This window comes from Schistocerca piceifrons, chromosome 8 (genome assembly GCF_021461385.2).
Source record: "Schistocerca piceifrons isolate TAMUIC-IGC-003096 chromosome 8, iqSchPice1.1, whole genome shotgun sequence".
Classification (NCBI taxonomy): domain Eukaryota; kingdom Metazoa; phylum Arthropoda; class Insecta; order Orthoptera; family Acrididae; genus Schistocerca; species Schistocerca piceifrons.
The window spans coordinates 493,231,430-493,247,073 of NC_060145.1; the positions used below are offsets into that span (position 1 = coordinate 493,231,430).

Here is a 15,644-nt window from a genome sequence, read left to right on the forward strand (position 1 = left end):
TTTGCTTATTGTTTTCATAGTTCCACACAACTTCTTCCAGTTTTCTCTATTGATCTGTGTACAGTTTTTCATGGCCTATCTCTGTGCCAACTTATAACTAAACCTGAGGGGGGTGCGTTGGGAGGTTCCCTTGTCAGCGTGATTTATCATCAAAATTCGTCGAGAGTACTTTCCTAAACGAGCAGAGTAATATATTGCTTCCTCCTACGCATGTCTCCCGAAAATACCGTGAGAGATTCGAGTTCACACGGCAGCTTAGCAGTATTCTTCTGTCCCTCGCGACTGGAACAGGATACTAGGGTGGGGGTACACAAGGTACCCTCTGCCGCGCTCAAAAAGGTCGATTGCGAAATTCAAATGCAAGCTTCGGCTTTGCGAAGCCGGTGTTCTGGGAAGCGACACGAAGCAAAAGAGGCAATCGTCTATCGTGGTTACTGAGGGAAAACAAGTGTGTCACCGTCTCTTCTGTTATACTATAAAAACAAATGGCAGGTGGGTGCAGGGGGAACGTGACATTCCGATGCGTTCAGTAAGCCGTGTGCCGCATAAAGGCCACACGCAGCTCTGTGTACAGATGAGGCAACACGGCGAGCGCGGAGACACGACCGACGGTGGTAGCTTCAGTATTCAAAACGTAAATCATTGGGCCATTCTGGGCGAACAATGCGCGCTGCCACACATTTAGCGCCGCGCCTAAATAATGCGCACAGAAGCAAATGAGCCGTTTAATGACGCAGATAAGCGGAGCAACCACTGACAAGTGGGAGGACGTGGCTGTTCCTCTAATGAGTCAGCCAGCTATAAGGGCCAGCGTTTAGCGACACGGCTAACTACTAACGAGTCACGCCTGGAGCCAGATGGCTCAGGCAAAAGCGCAGCTAGCACTGCGCCACGTGGCTTCGTTTCACCTTTCCTTCCCACGAGAATACGTCGTCTTCCAAACCCGTTCGCTGAACACCACTGAATGGGAGGGTGGGGAGGGGGGGGGGGGCGGGCGCGCGCTCGTGTGTGTGTGTGTGTGTGTGTGTGTGTGTGTGTGTGTGTGTGTGTGTGTGTGTTCTTTAGCGTAAGTTAGATTAAGTAGTGTGTAAGCCTAGGGACCGATGACCTCACCAGTTTGGTCCCATAGAACTTACCTCAAATTTCCAAAAATTAGTTATTTGATTGCACATCACAGTTATACACTTTTTTCGATGTAGCACTATCTATATTCAGCAACGACCTGTACTTTCACGTCCACGAGAGAGAATCCTAGAGGAAGAAGAGAATGAAGAGGAGCAGGAGGAGGAGAAATGTGACTACAAAGATGATTTAGTTCCAATCAGGAAACGCCCCAAGACAGAAAAAACTGTTCCACTGCAACAGCTAAGATGTTGTATTGCATGCATCTTCCTGCGACTGTTAGTAAGATCAAGAAAATCCGTCTCAGATATAAGTTGCCAGGATTTAGGGGTTTCACATTTGTACAGTGCACCAAATACAAAACTACTTGTTTCCAAAACGTAACGAGGAAAATAACTTTCACATGACGTGTGTGCCAAGAAACATACCTCGATGAAACCTGCATCATATACAAAAAGAATTACAACTGTAGTACATAAGGTAACACAGTTCAGTGTACTACGTTCAAAGATTCAGAGGCCAGTACGCCCACGCAACATTATTACTCCCACGCTGTAGCACCTGGACAATCAAGCACTGTTTTGAAGAGAACATTTGTTGTTAGTTACTTTACATACACAGTTGTAATAGTTTACTGGAATATCTGATTTTCTTTTATGATATGGAGGAGACTACATAATATATGAACTTTAAATACTGACGACTGAGTTAAAACCTATGCAAAGGAAGTATCCGTCAAATATTTTTTTTCCTTTTGTCTTTAATCCTTCTCTTAACTTATCTGTTTACTCCTAGTCTCTATCTCTACGGACGTATGGTAGTGTGTGAGTTAATTACCTTCAGACAGCCATATCGCAGTGTACTGTCCATTTTTTAGGAGGTAATCAAAAATGTCTTTTTAATGGCCCATCATTTGGAAGTGTCTGTGAGTTTTGTTTCACGCTAAGAATTAGCCAGCTTTCACGCTCTCCATTTAAACGTCATTACGGCTATCACACGCAGATAGCTACTAAATTGCCGTAATTTTACACAGTCTGCTTGCTGTATTACGCACTCTAAATGTTTAAAACTCGCAGTCGCAGAATAAATAACCAAGCCAGCCACATCTAAATCGTAATATTTCGTGTCCCAATACTTGATTTGAATCGTTGGTTCTAACGCGTGTCACAGAAAACGAACGTCTTCCCAGAATAAAAATTGCTGAAAGAAATCCAGTTTTCATTTCCTTCGCCTTTTAATTTTAAGTTCAGTATGAACCCTGTCACATGTCACTGCGAAGTTCTCCTCGCTCGTAATCTTAAGCACTGCGCCTATTACGTATGTCTGCCCGCAAAGCCAAATGATAGCTCTTGCGGCGTAACAGCTGATCGAGGGTCACCGCCCCGTAGGGCGCTGAAAACGCACCGGCGGACAACACTTTTGCACTATCGAAATATCTGCGCCGATGTGGCACGTGCAATGTGCGCCCAAAAGAATGTGACCAAACGTCGTGGCGTTCCGTTCACTGCACATACGGCTGAGATCCACCAAGACTGGTTCAGTACAGAGCAGTACTGCAACCCATGACTTTCAGCTCTGATGTGTTACAGTCTACGTATACAGTATCGTCTAGTCACAGACTGGAGTCAGTCGCGCCGTACAAATGCTGCCAGAAATAGCACTTTACCGACGTGAATGGCCGCTTGATGAATTTTATGACAGACGGAATAATGCTTGACTGCTGCTGTTCAATGTAGAGAGTGAAGTAAACGGAAACTTAAATGTAAATGGCCGAATTCAAATGTGAACCACGCTATCTTTGGTTCTAATTCCAGTAACTCTACTGGCTAACTGCGTGAGAGTTTTGCCACAGAACATCGAGCATACAGAAGAACAAGCACTTGAAAAAAGGTTGTCAAATACAAGGTGGTTATAATTAAACCTTCCCTTCTTGAAGGGGACCCATAAAAAAAAGGTCATCTTCGGATGATGAAACTCTGTGGATACATTTGAAAGGATACGTTAAGAAGAAATAACGAATAAACCACTGAAACATTTTAATTTCCACATAGGAGGGTAATATTTGTTAATTTCGTACCATATTAACGTTCCAGACCACACAGAAGTCCACAGAACACCATGTGACAAAAACAGCTTCTGTTTTATATGAAACAAAACACGGAATCATTTACTCCACCCGATATCACTGATGCGAGCAGAACTTCATCAGAATGTAACATATTTACAATGCTATTCAAAGAGCGCAATACAGCCAAGAAACCGTACCCAGAATCGATGTGGTGAAACCAGCTTCTGTTAACTAAGAAACAAAACCAAATACAGATATCAGCCAATAAGAAAGTGACATGGACTGGCAAACTTGCAACGCTCCAAGTGGCCTGGCAGCGAACCCAGGTCATGTGAGCACAAGTCCCTGTATTAGTTTCACCCAGTGACACCGATGCTTCTGTTCAAAGTACCAGTACCGCCTCCTGCCGGTAAGTCTAGACACACTACTAACAAAACAAATTCTGCTGTGTTCAATCTGAGCATCATTCCTACAAAATTGGGTACCCGTAAGATAGAAATGTACGTATCTACACTGGCTGAAGTGGCAAAGTTTACTTATAACGCCCCTGTATATTCTGAAGAATTTAGCAAATGACAAAGTTTCCTCGGCGGCATCTAAGAATACTGCGCAGTTCCAATTTACCACATTCCTAATGAGTATAGCTAGATACGAGATTCCACACAGGCATGCTAAGAAACCGAATGGGGATGTGGTTTACAAAATTGCAGAACACGGTATTCCCTCCTACGCACTTTGCCGTTAGTGTATAATTGTTAAAGGGCGTAATTATGACACGGTAAGCTCAAAGTTCACACACTGATATTTCATTCCTCTGACACCCATAGCACTCCTTCTGTAAGGTAACATGTGAACCTCCAGCTTTCTCATTCAGCGTACGTGTACTGTTCGATTACACTCATCATCATCATCATTTAAGACTGATTATGCCTTTCAGCGTTCAGTCTGGAGCATAGCCCCCTTATAAAATTCCTCCATGATCCCCTATTCAGTGCTAACATTGATGCCTCTTCTGATGTTAAACCTATTACTTCAAAATCATTCTTAACCGAATCCAGGTACCTTCTCCTTGGTCTGCCCCGACTCCTCCTACCCTCTACTGCTGAACCCATGAGTCTCTTGGGTAACCTTGCTTCTCCCATGCGTGTAACATGACCCCACCATCTAAGCCTGTTCGCCCTGACTGCTACATCTATTGAGTTCATTCCCAGTTTTTCTTTGATTTCCTCATTGTGGACACCCTCCTGCCATTGTTCCCATCTACTAGTACCTGCAATCATCCTAGCTACTTTCATATCCGTAACCTCAACCTTGTTGATAAGGTAACCTGAATCCATCCAGCTTTCGCTCCCATACAACAAAGTTGGTCGAAAGATTGAACGGTGCACAGATAACTTAGTCTTGGTACTGACTTCCTTCTTGCAGAAGAGAGTAGATCGTAGCTGAGCGCTCACTGCATTAGCTTTGCTACACCTCGCTTCCAGTTCTTTCACTATGTTGCCATCCTTTGAGAATATGCATCCTAAGTACTTGAAACCGTCCACCTGTTCTAACTTTGTTCCTCCTATTTGGCACTCAATCCGTTTATATTTCTTTCCCACTGACATTACTTTCGTTTTGGAGACGCTAATCTTCATACCATAGTCCTTACATTTCTGATCTAGCTCTGAAATATTACTTTGCAAACTTTCAATCGAATCTGCCATCACAACTAAGTCATCCGCATATGCAAGACTGCTTATTTTGTGTTCACATATCTTAATCTCACCCAGCCAGTCTATTGTTTTCAACATATGATCCATAAATAATATGAACATTAGTGGAGAAAGGTTGCAGCCTTGTCTTACCCCTGAAACTACTCTGAACCATGAACTCAATTTACCGTCAGCTCTAACTGCTGCCTGACTATCCATGTAAAGACCTTTAATTGCTTGCAAAAGTTTGCTTCCTATTCCATAATCTCGTAGAACAGACAGTAACTTCCTCCTAGGAACCCGGTCATATGCCTTTTCTAGATCTATAAAGCATAGATATAATTCCCTGTTCTACTCATAACACTTCTCCATTATTTGCCGTAAGCTAAAGATCTGGTCCTGACAACCTCTAAGAGGCCTAAACTCACACTGATTTTCATCCAATTGGTCCTCAACTAATACTCGCACTTTCCTTTCAACAATACCTGAGAAGATTTTACCCACAACGCTGATTAAAGAGATACCTCTGTAGTTGTTACAATCTTTTCTGTTTCCATGTTTAAAGATTGGTGTGATTACTGCTTTTGCCCAGTCTGATGGAACCTGTCCCGCCTCCCAGGCCATTTCAATTAACCTGTGTAGCCATTTAAGACCTTACATTCCACTGTATTTGACGAGTTCCGACTTAATTTCATCCACCCCAGCTGCTTTATTGCACTGCTATCTATTGACCATTTTCTCCACTTCCTCAAATGTGATCCTATTTCCATCACCATTCCTATCCCATTCTACCTCGAAATCTGAAACATTACTGATCGTATTTTCACCTACATTGAGCAACTCTTCAAAAATATTCCCTCCATCTGCCCAAGGCATCCACAGGATTCACCAGCAGTTTTCCTGACCTGTCCAAAATACTTGTCATTTCCTTCTTACCTCCCTTTCGAAGACTGCTAATTACACTTCAGAATGGTTTTCCAGCAGCTTGACCCATAGTCTCCAACCTGTTTCCAAAGTCTTCCCAAGATTTCTTCTTGGATGCTGCAATTATCTGTTTGGCTTTGTTTCTTTCTTCAACATAACTTTCTCTGTCTACCTGAGTTCTAGTATGTAGTCATTTTTGATACGCCTTCTTTTTCCTTTTACAGGCTGCCTTGACTGTGTCATTCCACCAAGCTGTTTGCTTCATCCTACTTTTACACACTACTGTTCAAAGACATTCTTTAGCCACTTCTAGTACTGTGTCCCTGTACCTTGTCCATTCCTTTTCCAATGACTGCAATTGACTACATTCAACTAACTGGTACCTTTCTGAGATCGCTGTTATGTACTTGTGCCTGATTTCCTTATCCTGAAGTATCTCCATCCTTATCCTCCTACATATGGACCTGACCACCTGCATTTTCGGCCTCACAATCCCAATTTCACTGCAGATTAAATAATGATCAGTGTCATCAAAGAATCCCCTGAATACACGTGTGTCCCTCACAGCCTTCCTGAATTCCTGATCTGTTATTATATAGTCAATGACAGATCTGGTTCCCCTGCCTTCCCAAGGATACCGGTGAATGTTCTTATGTTTAAAAAAGGAGTTTGTGATTACTAAGCCCATACTGGCACAGAAATCCAAGAGTTGTTTCCCGTTCCTGTTGGCCTCCAAATCCTCTCCGAATTTACCCATAACCTTTTCATACCCTTCTGTTCGATTTCCAATCCTGGCATTAAAATCACCCATGAGCAGAACACGTCCTTTACTCTAACAACTACATCACTGAGTGCCTCATAAAAACTATCCATCTTATCTTGATCTGCCCCTTCACAATGCGAATATACTGACACAATCCTAATTTTCTTGTATAGACACTGTCAAAGCTATCCACATCAGTCGTTCGTTTACATACCTTATTGCAACTACACTGGGTTCCATTTCTTTCCTGATGTAAGGCCCTACACCCCATTGTGCTATTCCTGCTTTGACTCCTGACAGGTAGACCTTGTATTCTCCCACTTCCTCTTCTTTCTCACCCCTTACCCGAATGTCACTAACAGCTAAAACGTCCAGCCCCATCTTACTTGCAGCCTCTGCCAGCTCTACCTTCTTCCCAGAGTAGCTCCCATTGATGTTAATAGCTCCCCATCTCATTACCATTTGTTTGCCAAGTCGGATCTTAGGAGTCCCTGGTTTGTCAGTTAGAGGTGGAACTCCGTCACCTCCAAAGGTCCGAGGCATTTTGCTCTGATTGTTGCCAGCATCATATTTAAAGTACCAGGGAAGCAGGTTGATAGTCTTACTTGCCCCGAGTCCCATTGGGTTTTACCCCTAACGGTTGAGGGACTAACCGGTGAATTTGGTAGTCTTTGCGGTATGAGCACAAAGGTGACCACGACTCAGAATATGTCCGAGATGCCCAGCCTTATTCCACAGTAACTGGTATCCCGACTGTCGGGACCACTTACTTTCGATTACACTATTGGAGACAAATCGTTGGAAACAGCAAATACTGTAAAATACCTAGGGCAACCATCCGGAGCGACCTGAGGTGGTATGGCCACATAAAACAAATATTATGAGAAGCAGATGCTAGACTGACATTCACAGGGAGAATCTTAAGGGAAAGTAATTCACCCATGCTCATGCCAACTAAGAGCACTGCATTTCGTCACGAGATCCCTTACTCGGTGCGAGAACGTTATGGAAATGCTCAACAAACCCAGGTGACGTAAGCTACGAGACACGCGTTTTGCATGACGAGAGATTTACTGTTGAAATTCCGAGTGCGTACAGCTGTCGGACATGTTGGCGTCTCGGTAAATGACCACGACGAGAAAATCAGATTAGAGCTCATACGGATCTTCACCGACAATCGTGCGCCACTCGTGAATGGAACTGAAAAAGGGAGGAAAGATAATGGTATGAGGAGTACCCTCCACCACACACCGCACGTGGAGTGCACACGTAAATTGACAGATCACGAAAATTTGTGTCAAATATCGAGAAATTTGTTTAAACGGCATCTGCGCTGTTAGGAATCACTTTCGTAGCGTTAAGTGGATGCGACGTGCAGTTGTTCGTTGAAATTACAAGACGTTTATTCCAAGGATTCCGCCACTGCGAGAAGCCAAAGCGAATGAAGTTTCCGAGGAATTTCTTAGGGTACGTAACACTACTTATTTCTCAGTTAATGAGTCACTGAGACAGTGCTGTAGGACAGCAAAACGAACTGGCGTGGGACAGACACTACAGTAAGCGCTGGGTGCCGCGGTTGCTGCCGTTTGCACATTCGTGACCATGCATCAAACGTGGTTCTCCTAACAACACTTCCAAGTCAAAGCAAAAGTCAAAAGCGTGGACAGAATTTTGTGGGACCTCAGGAAAGACAGTTTTGACAGTTGGAAAGACGATTGATGGCCACTGCTTCCTTAGGTTCGTAGAGTGTAATCCCGATAAGATTAATTGAGCGTTCGATAGCCAGCCATAACTACGCCCGATAGTGTTTCCTTATACCATCGTCTCAGACAGGGTGTGTGTGTGTGTGTGTGTGTGTGTGTGTGTGTGTGTGTGTGTGTGTGTGTGTGTGTGAGGGGGGGGGGAGAGGGAGAGAGAGATGGGGGGAGAGGGAGAGAGAGAGAGAGAGAGAGAGAGAGAGAGAGAGAGAGAGAGAGACTGCTGGTGTAGAGCTCTTCCATTACTCACAGTGACGAATGTGCAACTGTTACAAATATTAGTTTTCCTTGTTTTTTTTTCCTGGTGATTTAACCCAATGTGACTGATTCCTATTCCCAAACCTGAAAATTGTCACGGTAGCAAAAACAAATGAGCAATTGTTCGCCATCATAAAAGATTATCTTTCATAACGAAACAAACAAGATTGATGGGCTGAAAAAGTGAGTCCATAGAGAATCGGAATTACGTGCATGAATTTTTCGTAGTACCAGGCTACACAGCTTCTACCAAAAGCAGATGTAGCTTCCTAAATCTTAATCTATATTTCGCGAAAAAAAAAAGAAAAAAACGATTGGTGGTGAACTCTAACTGCCTTCAACTCTCTTCGCGAGATATATGCGATAGGAGCCAGTGTATTGGTTGACTCTTCTAGGAACGCACGCGCTCTGAAGTTTAACACTGAACCATACGGTGATACAACGCCCCTTGCCCCGTCTGCCACTTGAATTGGATGGGCATACCAGTGACGCTTTCGACTGCTAATTGAAGCTCTGGTGAAATGTGCTGCTGACTCTTCCAACGAATACAAATTTGCCATCTGCCTTACCTGTTATCAGTTTTGTGTGCCCGTTCCACTTTGAATCGCTCACTACCCATACTCTTCGCTTTTTAATTGACGTGACTGCTTCCTCGATTGTTCTGCAATCTTGTAACCATAAAATTTTCCCATCATCTTCCACTAAATGGGAATGTACTAAAAACCTGACTCGTAATCGCGAAAGAATTTTCTTTTCTTCCTTTAAGAAAGAACAATCATGAAGTATTCTCATAGTACGCAGTGTCGTGAAAAATACTTATTCTGCGTTTATTTAGCAACAGTTTCGTAACATCTCAAACTAACTCATGAAGAACCAGATACTGGACAACAGAACTGAGCATTCACCAACATCATACGAACATAACTACCGCTACCATAAAATTCACAGGTGGGAAGGACGCGTGTAGCAGCTGTCAGCCTAGACACTGCACTGACCCCCAGAACAATGTGGCGTCCCTGACCCAGTGGATTTAGCCGCAGGGTCGTGTCGTCCAACCGGCGTCCCAGATGGAGTTGGCGACGGGCTGACGTGGCTGTCCGTGACGTCACACGAGCGTTATCGCCTGCACCCGTTACCTCTGGGGGCGTCGCAGTGCGTGAATCAGCCGAAAGGAAAATCACACCAATGTCTCCGGTTATCGCTAAGAGGGCAATACCAGCCCCCCAAAACTGCTCCAAAGCACTTTTGTGCTGGAAAAGTGCAATAATACCTCTGGAGCGATGTTGAGGATATCAGATTTCAATGTCATCTTATGTAAGTTTAGTCGAGCAAGTAACTTTTTGTTGCAAAGCTCCTCTATGGGAGCGTTAACTTTAGGGCAAGGTACACAGTTTTCACAGCACGTGAGTCACAGCAAATACCATCACTGGTTTATATATGCACCACGTACGTTGCGTCCTGAATTAAGGAATTTTTCTTTACAGGAAACAACAGTCTGTAAAAGCTCGTGACAGTCGTCCTCCTTCCGCTATATGGCCTCCTAGTATGACAGGAGAAAATGCCGATGGACTACATATAAGCAGTCGTATTAATAATTCAGAGATGACTTTCGAGTAGCAAAAATAAGAGAATATACCTAACTTGTCAACGAAGCAATGCTTTTCGATGCGGCTAACTGGTCATGCACGCAACAGACTAAGCAAAATCGATAAAAATTAGTGCAACACTAGACATAGAACGTACAGTTCGTAAGATACCGAAGTAGTTTCGAAAACATCAGAATGAAATGAATCAGAAATGCAACTCTGAGCTACGATTAAAAATGCTCACACAGGACTGTATACGTCTGTAGAAATCTGTTCCCAATGTGTTAAATCAGTTTCAAGCAAGGAAACAGATCAGCAATCACTTGAGTCCACCTCCTTGCACCAATTATATTACCTGGTACTTAGCATGTCTTTCACCTGGGTAACTCTGCCGCCCCCACACACGCCCTCGCAGTCACAGTCAAAACACGAGGCGCAGAACAAGGGTGAAAAAGAGCAGATAAATGATATGCAACACTGTGGTAGGGAACAAAATGGTTTTCTAGATTGCGTTTATGTAAGTGAGCCCATTGTGTTCCTCAGCAGGTGCGTAGATGACAGGTTTTATCATTTGTAAGGCTGTATGTAGCTACTGAATAATTACAATTTTACACAAAATTTAAAATGCACTTTAAAACAGTGAATACAGAATACTGTTTACGAAAGGATCGACAGACCAATTTTCCTTGTCTTTAACAGTACAATGGTAAAAAGTAAATGAAAGCATTGTGCATCCACAGTAAATAAAACTGAAAACATAAATGTGCGAAGAAGTGAAAGGTACACAGAAAGAATAATGCAGTGACTATCAATAACTTTAGCACTAAATCTTCCAATCCAACAGAAGATTTAAAAAACGGTCGCAGCTCGTCTTTACAATTATCTCCCACTTTGACAATTGACTCGGGGGCCAATTATGAAAATGTAAGCGCATCTGTATAAAATGCATTATCGCCAACCATGTTTCCAGAGCGCTTGACGCTTTAAGCCATAATAACTGGCCTTCAACCAACAGTGTCTCCCGGTCTATTTCTGAACGCTCCCTCCTGGTAGCTACGCTCCAGACAAGCCACCAGACACCCCCTCTCCCTACCCCCACCCCCCACTCACTCCCTCTCTCTCTCTCTCTCTCTCTCTCTCTCTCTCTCTCACACACACACACACACACACACACACACACACAGCTAGGCCACGCGTCGTGGAGAAGTGATGTGCTGCCTTAACGCAAGCGACAAGACGAAGGCAACAGGTGCGAAAACGCACGTGATAATGGCGCGCAAGCGGTTTGTATATCTGATTAGTTAGAGTACAGTACCAGTGCGCGAAACTGTGAGGTCTATAAAAATTGAAGGTCGTCACAGTATTTCAACCATTTACCTCACTATCACTTTCTATCCGCCTACGCCAGATTCCTGTGTTTACACTTTTCTACTGGCGTCTGTGCATTTCTCCGTTCCACGCTATAACCTAAACAGCCCGTTAAAGAGCCGTGCCGTAACATCATTCATCGCTTTCTAAACCGCATAACTCACCTATTTTGCTAATACAATGTGGACACCCCCCCCCCCCCCCCCCCCGAGGATAGTCCTATTCCTTATAACCGTCATAATTTTGAATTAAGCTACGTTATTCCTCAGTTGTGGGATAACACATGCTTCTGTGCTGCAGTGCAATCCTAATATACTTAAATATAGGAATACAATGTGCGCTGGCAATCAGTGTTTTGTCAACAGCTGAAACGTCTGAAACGACTTGACACACATACAAAGCAATTTGAAAGACTAGCGACGCCCTCATGCTATGAATCTCACAGCTCTAAAAGGCAGTTTGCAGGCATTCAGGAGAAAGAATCTTGCTGATGGTACAATACGAATAAACTGGGTTTGGTTCAGTGCTTTACTTGCAACGGATCCCCACCACAACCAAGTTCAGTCGTCTCCTGCAGCCATTGTTAGCGTTTACAAACAAGCATAACAACTGATTTAACTTACCTTGTCAATGACGCCCATCTTGAGTAACTTCTGACTGTTGTAAAGGAATGACTAGACAATGAGAAAGAAGCTTCGAGAAGTGGCTAGTAACGACGGTAGGAACGGAGTGGTATAGCGACCAGCGCACTGAACACGACTACTCTCTTCGGCTTACCTGCGGCAACTGAGACTGCGTCCCGAGCGCTTTCTCGCAGCGCGGCGACGTGGCGGTGGTGGGGGATGGGGGGTGGGGGGGGGGGAGCTGTGTAAACACGGCACGCTATTGGGCCGCGTTGGCGGTCGGTATCGAACCAGCTTCTCCAGTTGGCATGCTAACCACATCGTACGACACGCGAAATACCTTAGAGAGAAGCGGACTTGGGCTCGCGACAGATTTAATCATTTAGACTCGGCATACATAATACTATGTAGCACCTATTCGGATCTGTTCAGTTGACGAGTTGCTACTTAGCGTATTCATATCACCCAATGGTAGCTATTATAAACCAGTAATGATACCAGTTGAGTTATATGAGCCTGTGTTTTAACTAATTATTCAGACAGTATAAGATCGCATAGGCCGTCTGCAGACGGCTATGTTACGAATCTTTGTTGCAACACTACGCTCTTCTACAGACGCCAGCGAGTTTCGTCTGTCGCAGCGCTCGCGCCACCAAAGATTTTCATTGCACCACACCAAAAACTGCCATCGATAACGAGAATAATTCCACTATTTCCTGTACGGTTCTGTGTGTTGGCGTCGTCTGTTATATTCTAGTTAAGAAAAAAGTTGCTACTTCTATTCTGTAAATAGTATAATTTTGTTCAGCACACAATATTTTAGAAGCTAATGTACATTTTTCCTTTCAATTTTTGTGCACGTCAACTGATTGCCCTTAGTACCCAAGTCGCATTACCTTCCAGTCATTATCATTAATGCTTACAAACATTATAATCCATTTAACTCACCTTGTAAATTATAACAATCTTCAACAACTGCTGATAGTTCAACTGGACCAAGAAGCTTGTCTTGTACCAGAATTCACAAGTTATCTTTGAACGTCAAAAGCCTGATTGAAATTTTGTATAAATTGAAATTATATCTTATGTAGTAATTCCGTGCAGTGCTGTTCATCTGGCATTTACGAATACATACACGTCGGAGCTACATAGCGATCTCTCAGGTCGTTTAATCTTTTTGCAAGAAGTGATATTATCTGGTAAGCGAATTAACTGTGAATGAAAAATACATCCAAGGGCACGCTAACTGAGCAGAGTTAGCGCAGTGATAAAAATCGTAGCATAAGATACAGGTTGACCTGGAGGAATGGTCAGTATTGAAAGATATGACAAGAATGATAATTTCAAGTAAAAAAGACCTTGTATCTAATACGCGTAACTTAGGAGCTAAGAGCACTACATCTTCGTTACTGTGAAACAAATCTCTCACACTGCAAGCTCTATGTTTCTCTATTCTGACAGGTGGTGGTACGGATGAAACCAAGAAGAAATGTCGAGTAAATATTGGCGCTGAAGTGCGTACCTTAAGAGCTGTTGGCACTTGCTCATTTTCGTCACAGTGGGAAACATCCCTTCTACTGATCAAGTGCTCGCAGCCCTTAACGTATGCATTTTAGAGCCCTTATGTACCAGATGTTTTACGTAAAATGATCGTTCCTCTCATATCTCAGAATATTGATCATTTGTTCTGCGACATGTTCACAACTTATAAATTCGTGATAAAGTTCGGCTGCTTTACCAAAGGTGCAATGAACTTAGGCGAAATCCTAACTGCCAGACTTCCTTAGCAGGAAATGCTAAGCAAAATCAATAAAAAGAAAGAGCAGACGCAATGAGATAGGATCAGGATTTCAAAAGGAGGACATTACGGCCAACCGTAACCTAAAATAACATTATCTGCGTAGTTTAAGAAATGGAATAGAAGCAGAAGATTCATAACAATGATTTGTGCATTTTTCAAATCCTGTCAAATTTCTCATCTGTTCCTATGACGACCTAAGCAATCTTCACTATGTGATTTATGAAATGAAGAGGAAAACGCGAACCGTCCATTATTCACCTGCACCAAATAGAAGGCGCAACAAAAATCTTTTATACGCGTATTGGTTAAGGCAGAGGTGGAGATTCTCCCTCGAACATTGATTAGAGTCTCGCTGCCAAATCGAACGAGAAGACTTATCGGTGCATGCGATGTTCAGTCACTTGAATAATATGCTACCTACCTATCTGAAGGCACTGTGTACACTTTGTGCAGGTATTTTGTACGATATCAAAATGTCTTTATTTACTACCACCATTGTTTTATGCGCACTTTTCTAGTAGTTTCATGTTCGAATCATTTGTCCATGTAAAGTTTGTCGGTGTGGCCACTGTCCGCAAGAAGTATATTAATTTCCGTTTTATTAATTCAGTCGTCATTTTGATGATGCAGTATAAATTTTATTTACTGTCCCGAGACGTTCCGCCTTTTATAGTAACGTCATCTTCTTGGATTTAATCTGAAATTGACGTGCGTTATTTATAGGTCTGAAAACAGTTCACACCATAATTTTTTCATGAATAAAATGTTACTTGTTTGTCCTGCCAAATTACGAATAATGGGCACATACTTACGTAGAAATCTTTTGGTTTTGTTCCATACACACTTGGTTTGTTGTTAGATAATTGGTGTGATACACTTCATTACTGACGTTGCTAGAACCAAAGTTTCATCTTACGAAACCTGAGAGAGATTTTCGCTAATCTACGACAAGTCTCACAAGTGTTATGTAAGCAACTTCCTTTTAGACTGATAACATATTCCCAGCATGCCACTAATGAACCGTAGTTTACCTGTTTTACCTGCGACTGAGACTATGTGGTCTTTACATTTCATGTCCGCGCAACTACAGGGTGTTCATGATTATATTTACAACTTAAGATTTTTGAATCTTTATGACCTTAACACTCCTGTAGGCCACGACAGAGCGAGTGTTCGCCGAATGCCGACGAGCATTCGCATGTGGCGGCCGACTCGCACCACACGTGCAGTCACTCTGGCAACAACCGAGATTCTCGTGAGGAATGGGAAGCGAGTGGCCATCTGTCCTACCTGTATTCTGCGTAGCTAGAACACAGTTCCCGGTCACTCGCACTGGCGGTAACGCAGAGAGCCTTGGAACAAACAGGCTGTTCCTGAGGACGCTGAGTTCACGAAGTCAACAGGCAGGCAGAAGCAAAGTGCGAAGCGTAGGAAAATTGTCCCAAGCATACACAAACAGAGAGCCATCCGAATACAAAACGTGAACTCAACCAAGGCCAATAACTATCAGTGGGGCGTATCGAAAGCTTCACAGAATATCGAGAACTGCTGGACTTTTTTTTTGTGACGAAATGCTTCAGCTTAGTGGCGGGAATACCTTTGTAGATGGTCCACGTGTTACTTAGTATTCATTGCAATCTCTTGATGAGGGCGTGGGGCTTAGTGTCCTTCCTCCCTTAT

The 15,644-nt window shown here is 43.2% G+C and overlaps 1 protein-coding gene across 3 annotated transcripts in view; it reads right to left on the reverse strand.

Moving 5' to 3' along the window:
* Window positions 1-12,316, reverse strand: part of LOC124712038 (choline/ethanolamine kinase) — a 189,210-nt gene extending 176,894 nt beyond the window's left edge. For all 3 annotated transcript variants that reach the window (XR_007005568.1, XR_007005567.1, XM_047242330.1), the window contains exon 1: window positions 12,164-12,316. Coding sequence is in view for 1 of the 3 variants with exons in the window: in XM_047242330.1 (XP_047098286.1) it covers window positions 12,164-12,181 (18 nt within the window). In the remaining 2 variants the exon portion in view is untranslated. The remainder of the gene's footprint in view (window positions 1-12,163) is intronic.
* Between the last annotated feature and the right edge of the window lie 3,328 nt (window positions 12,317-15,644).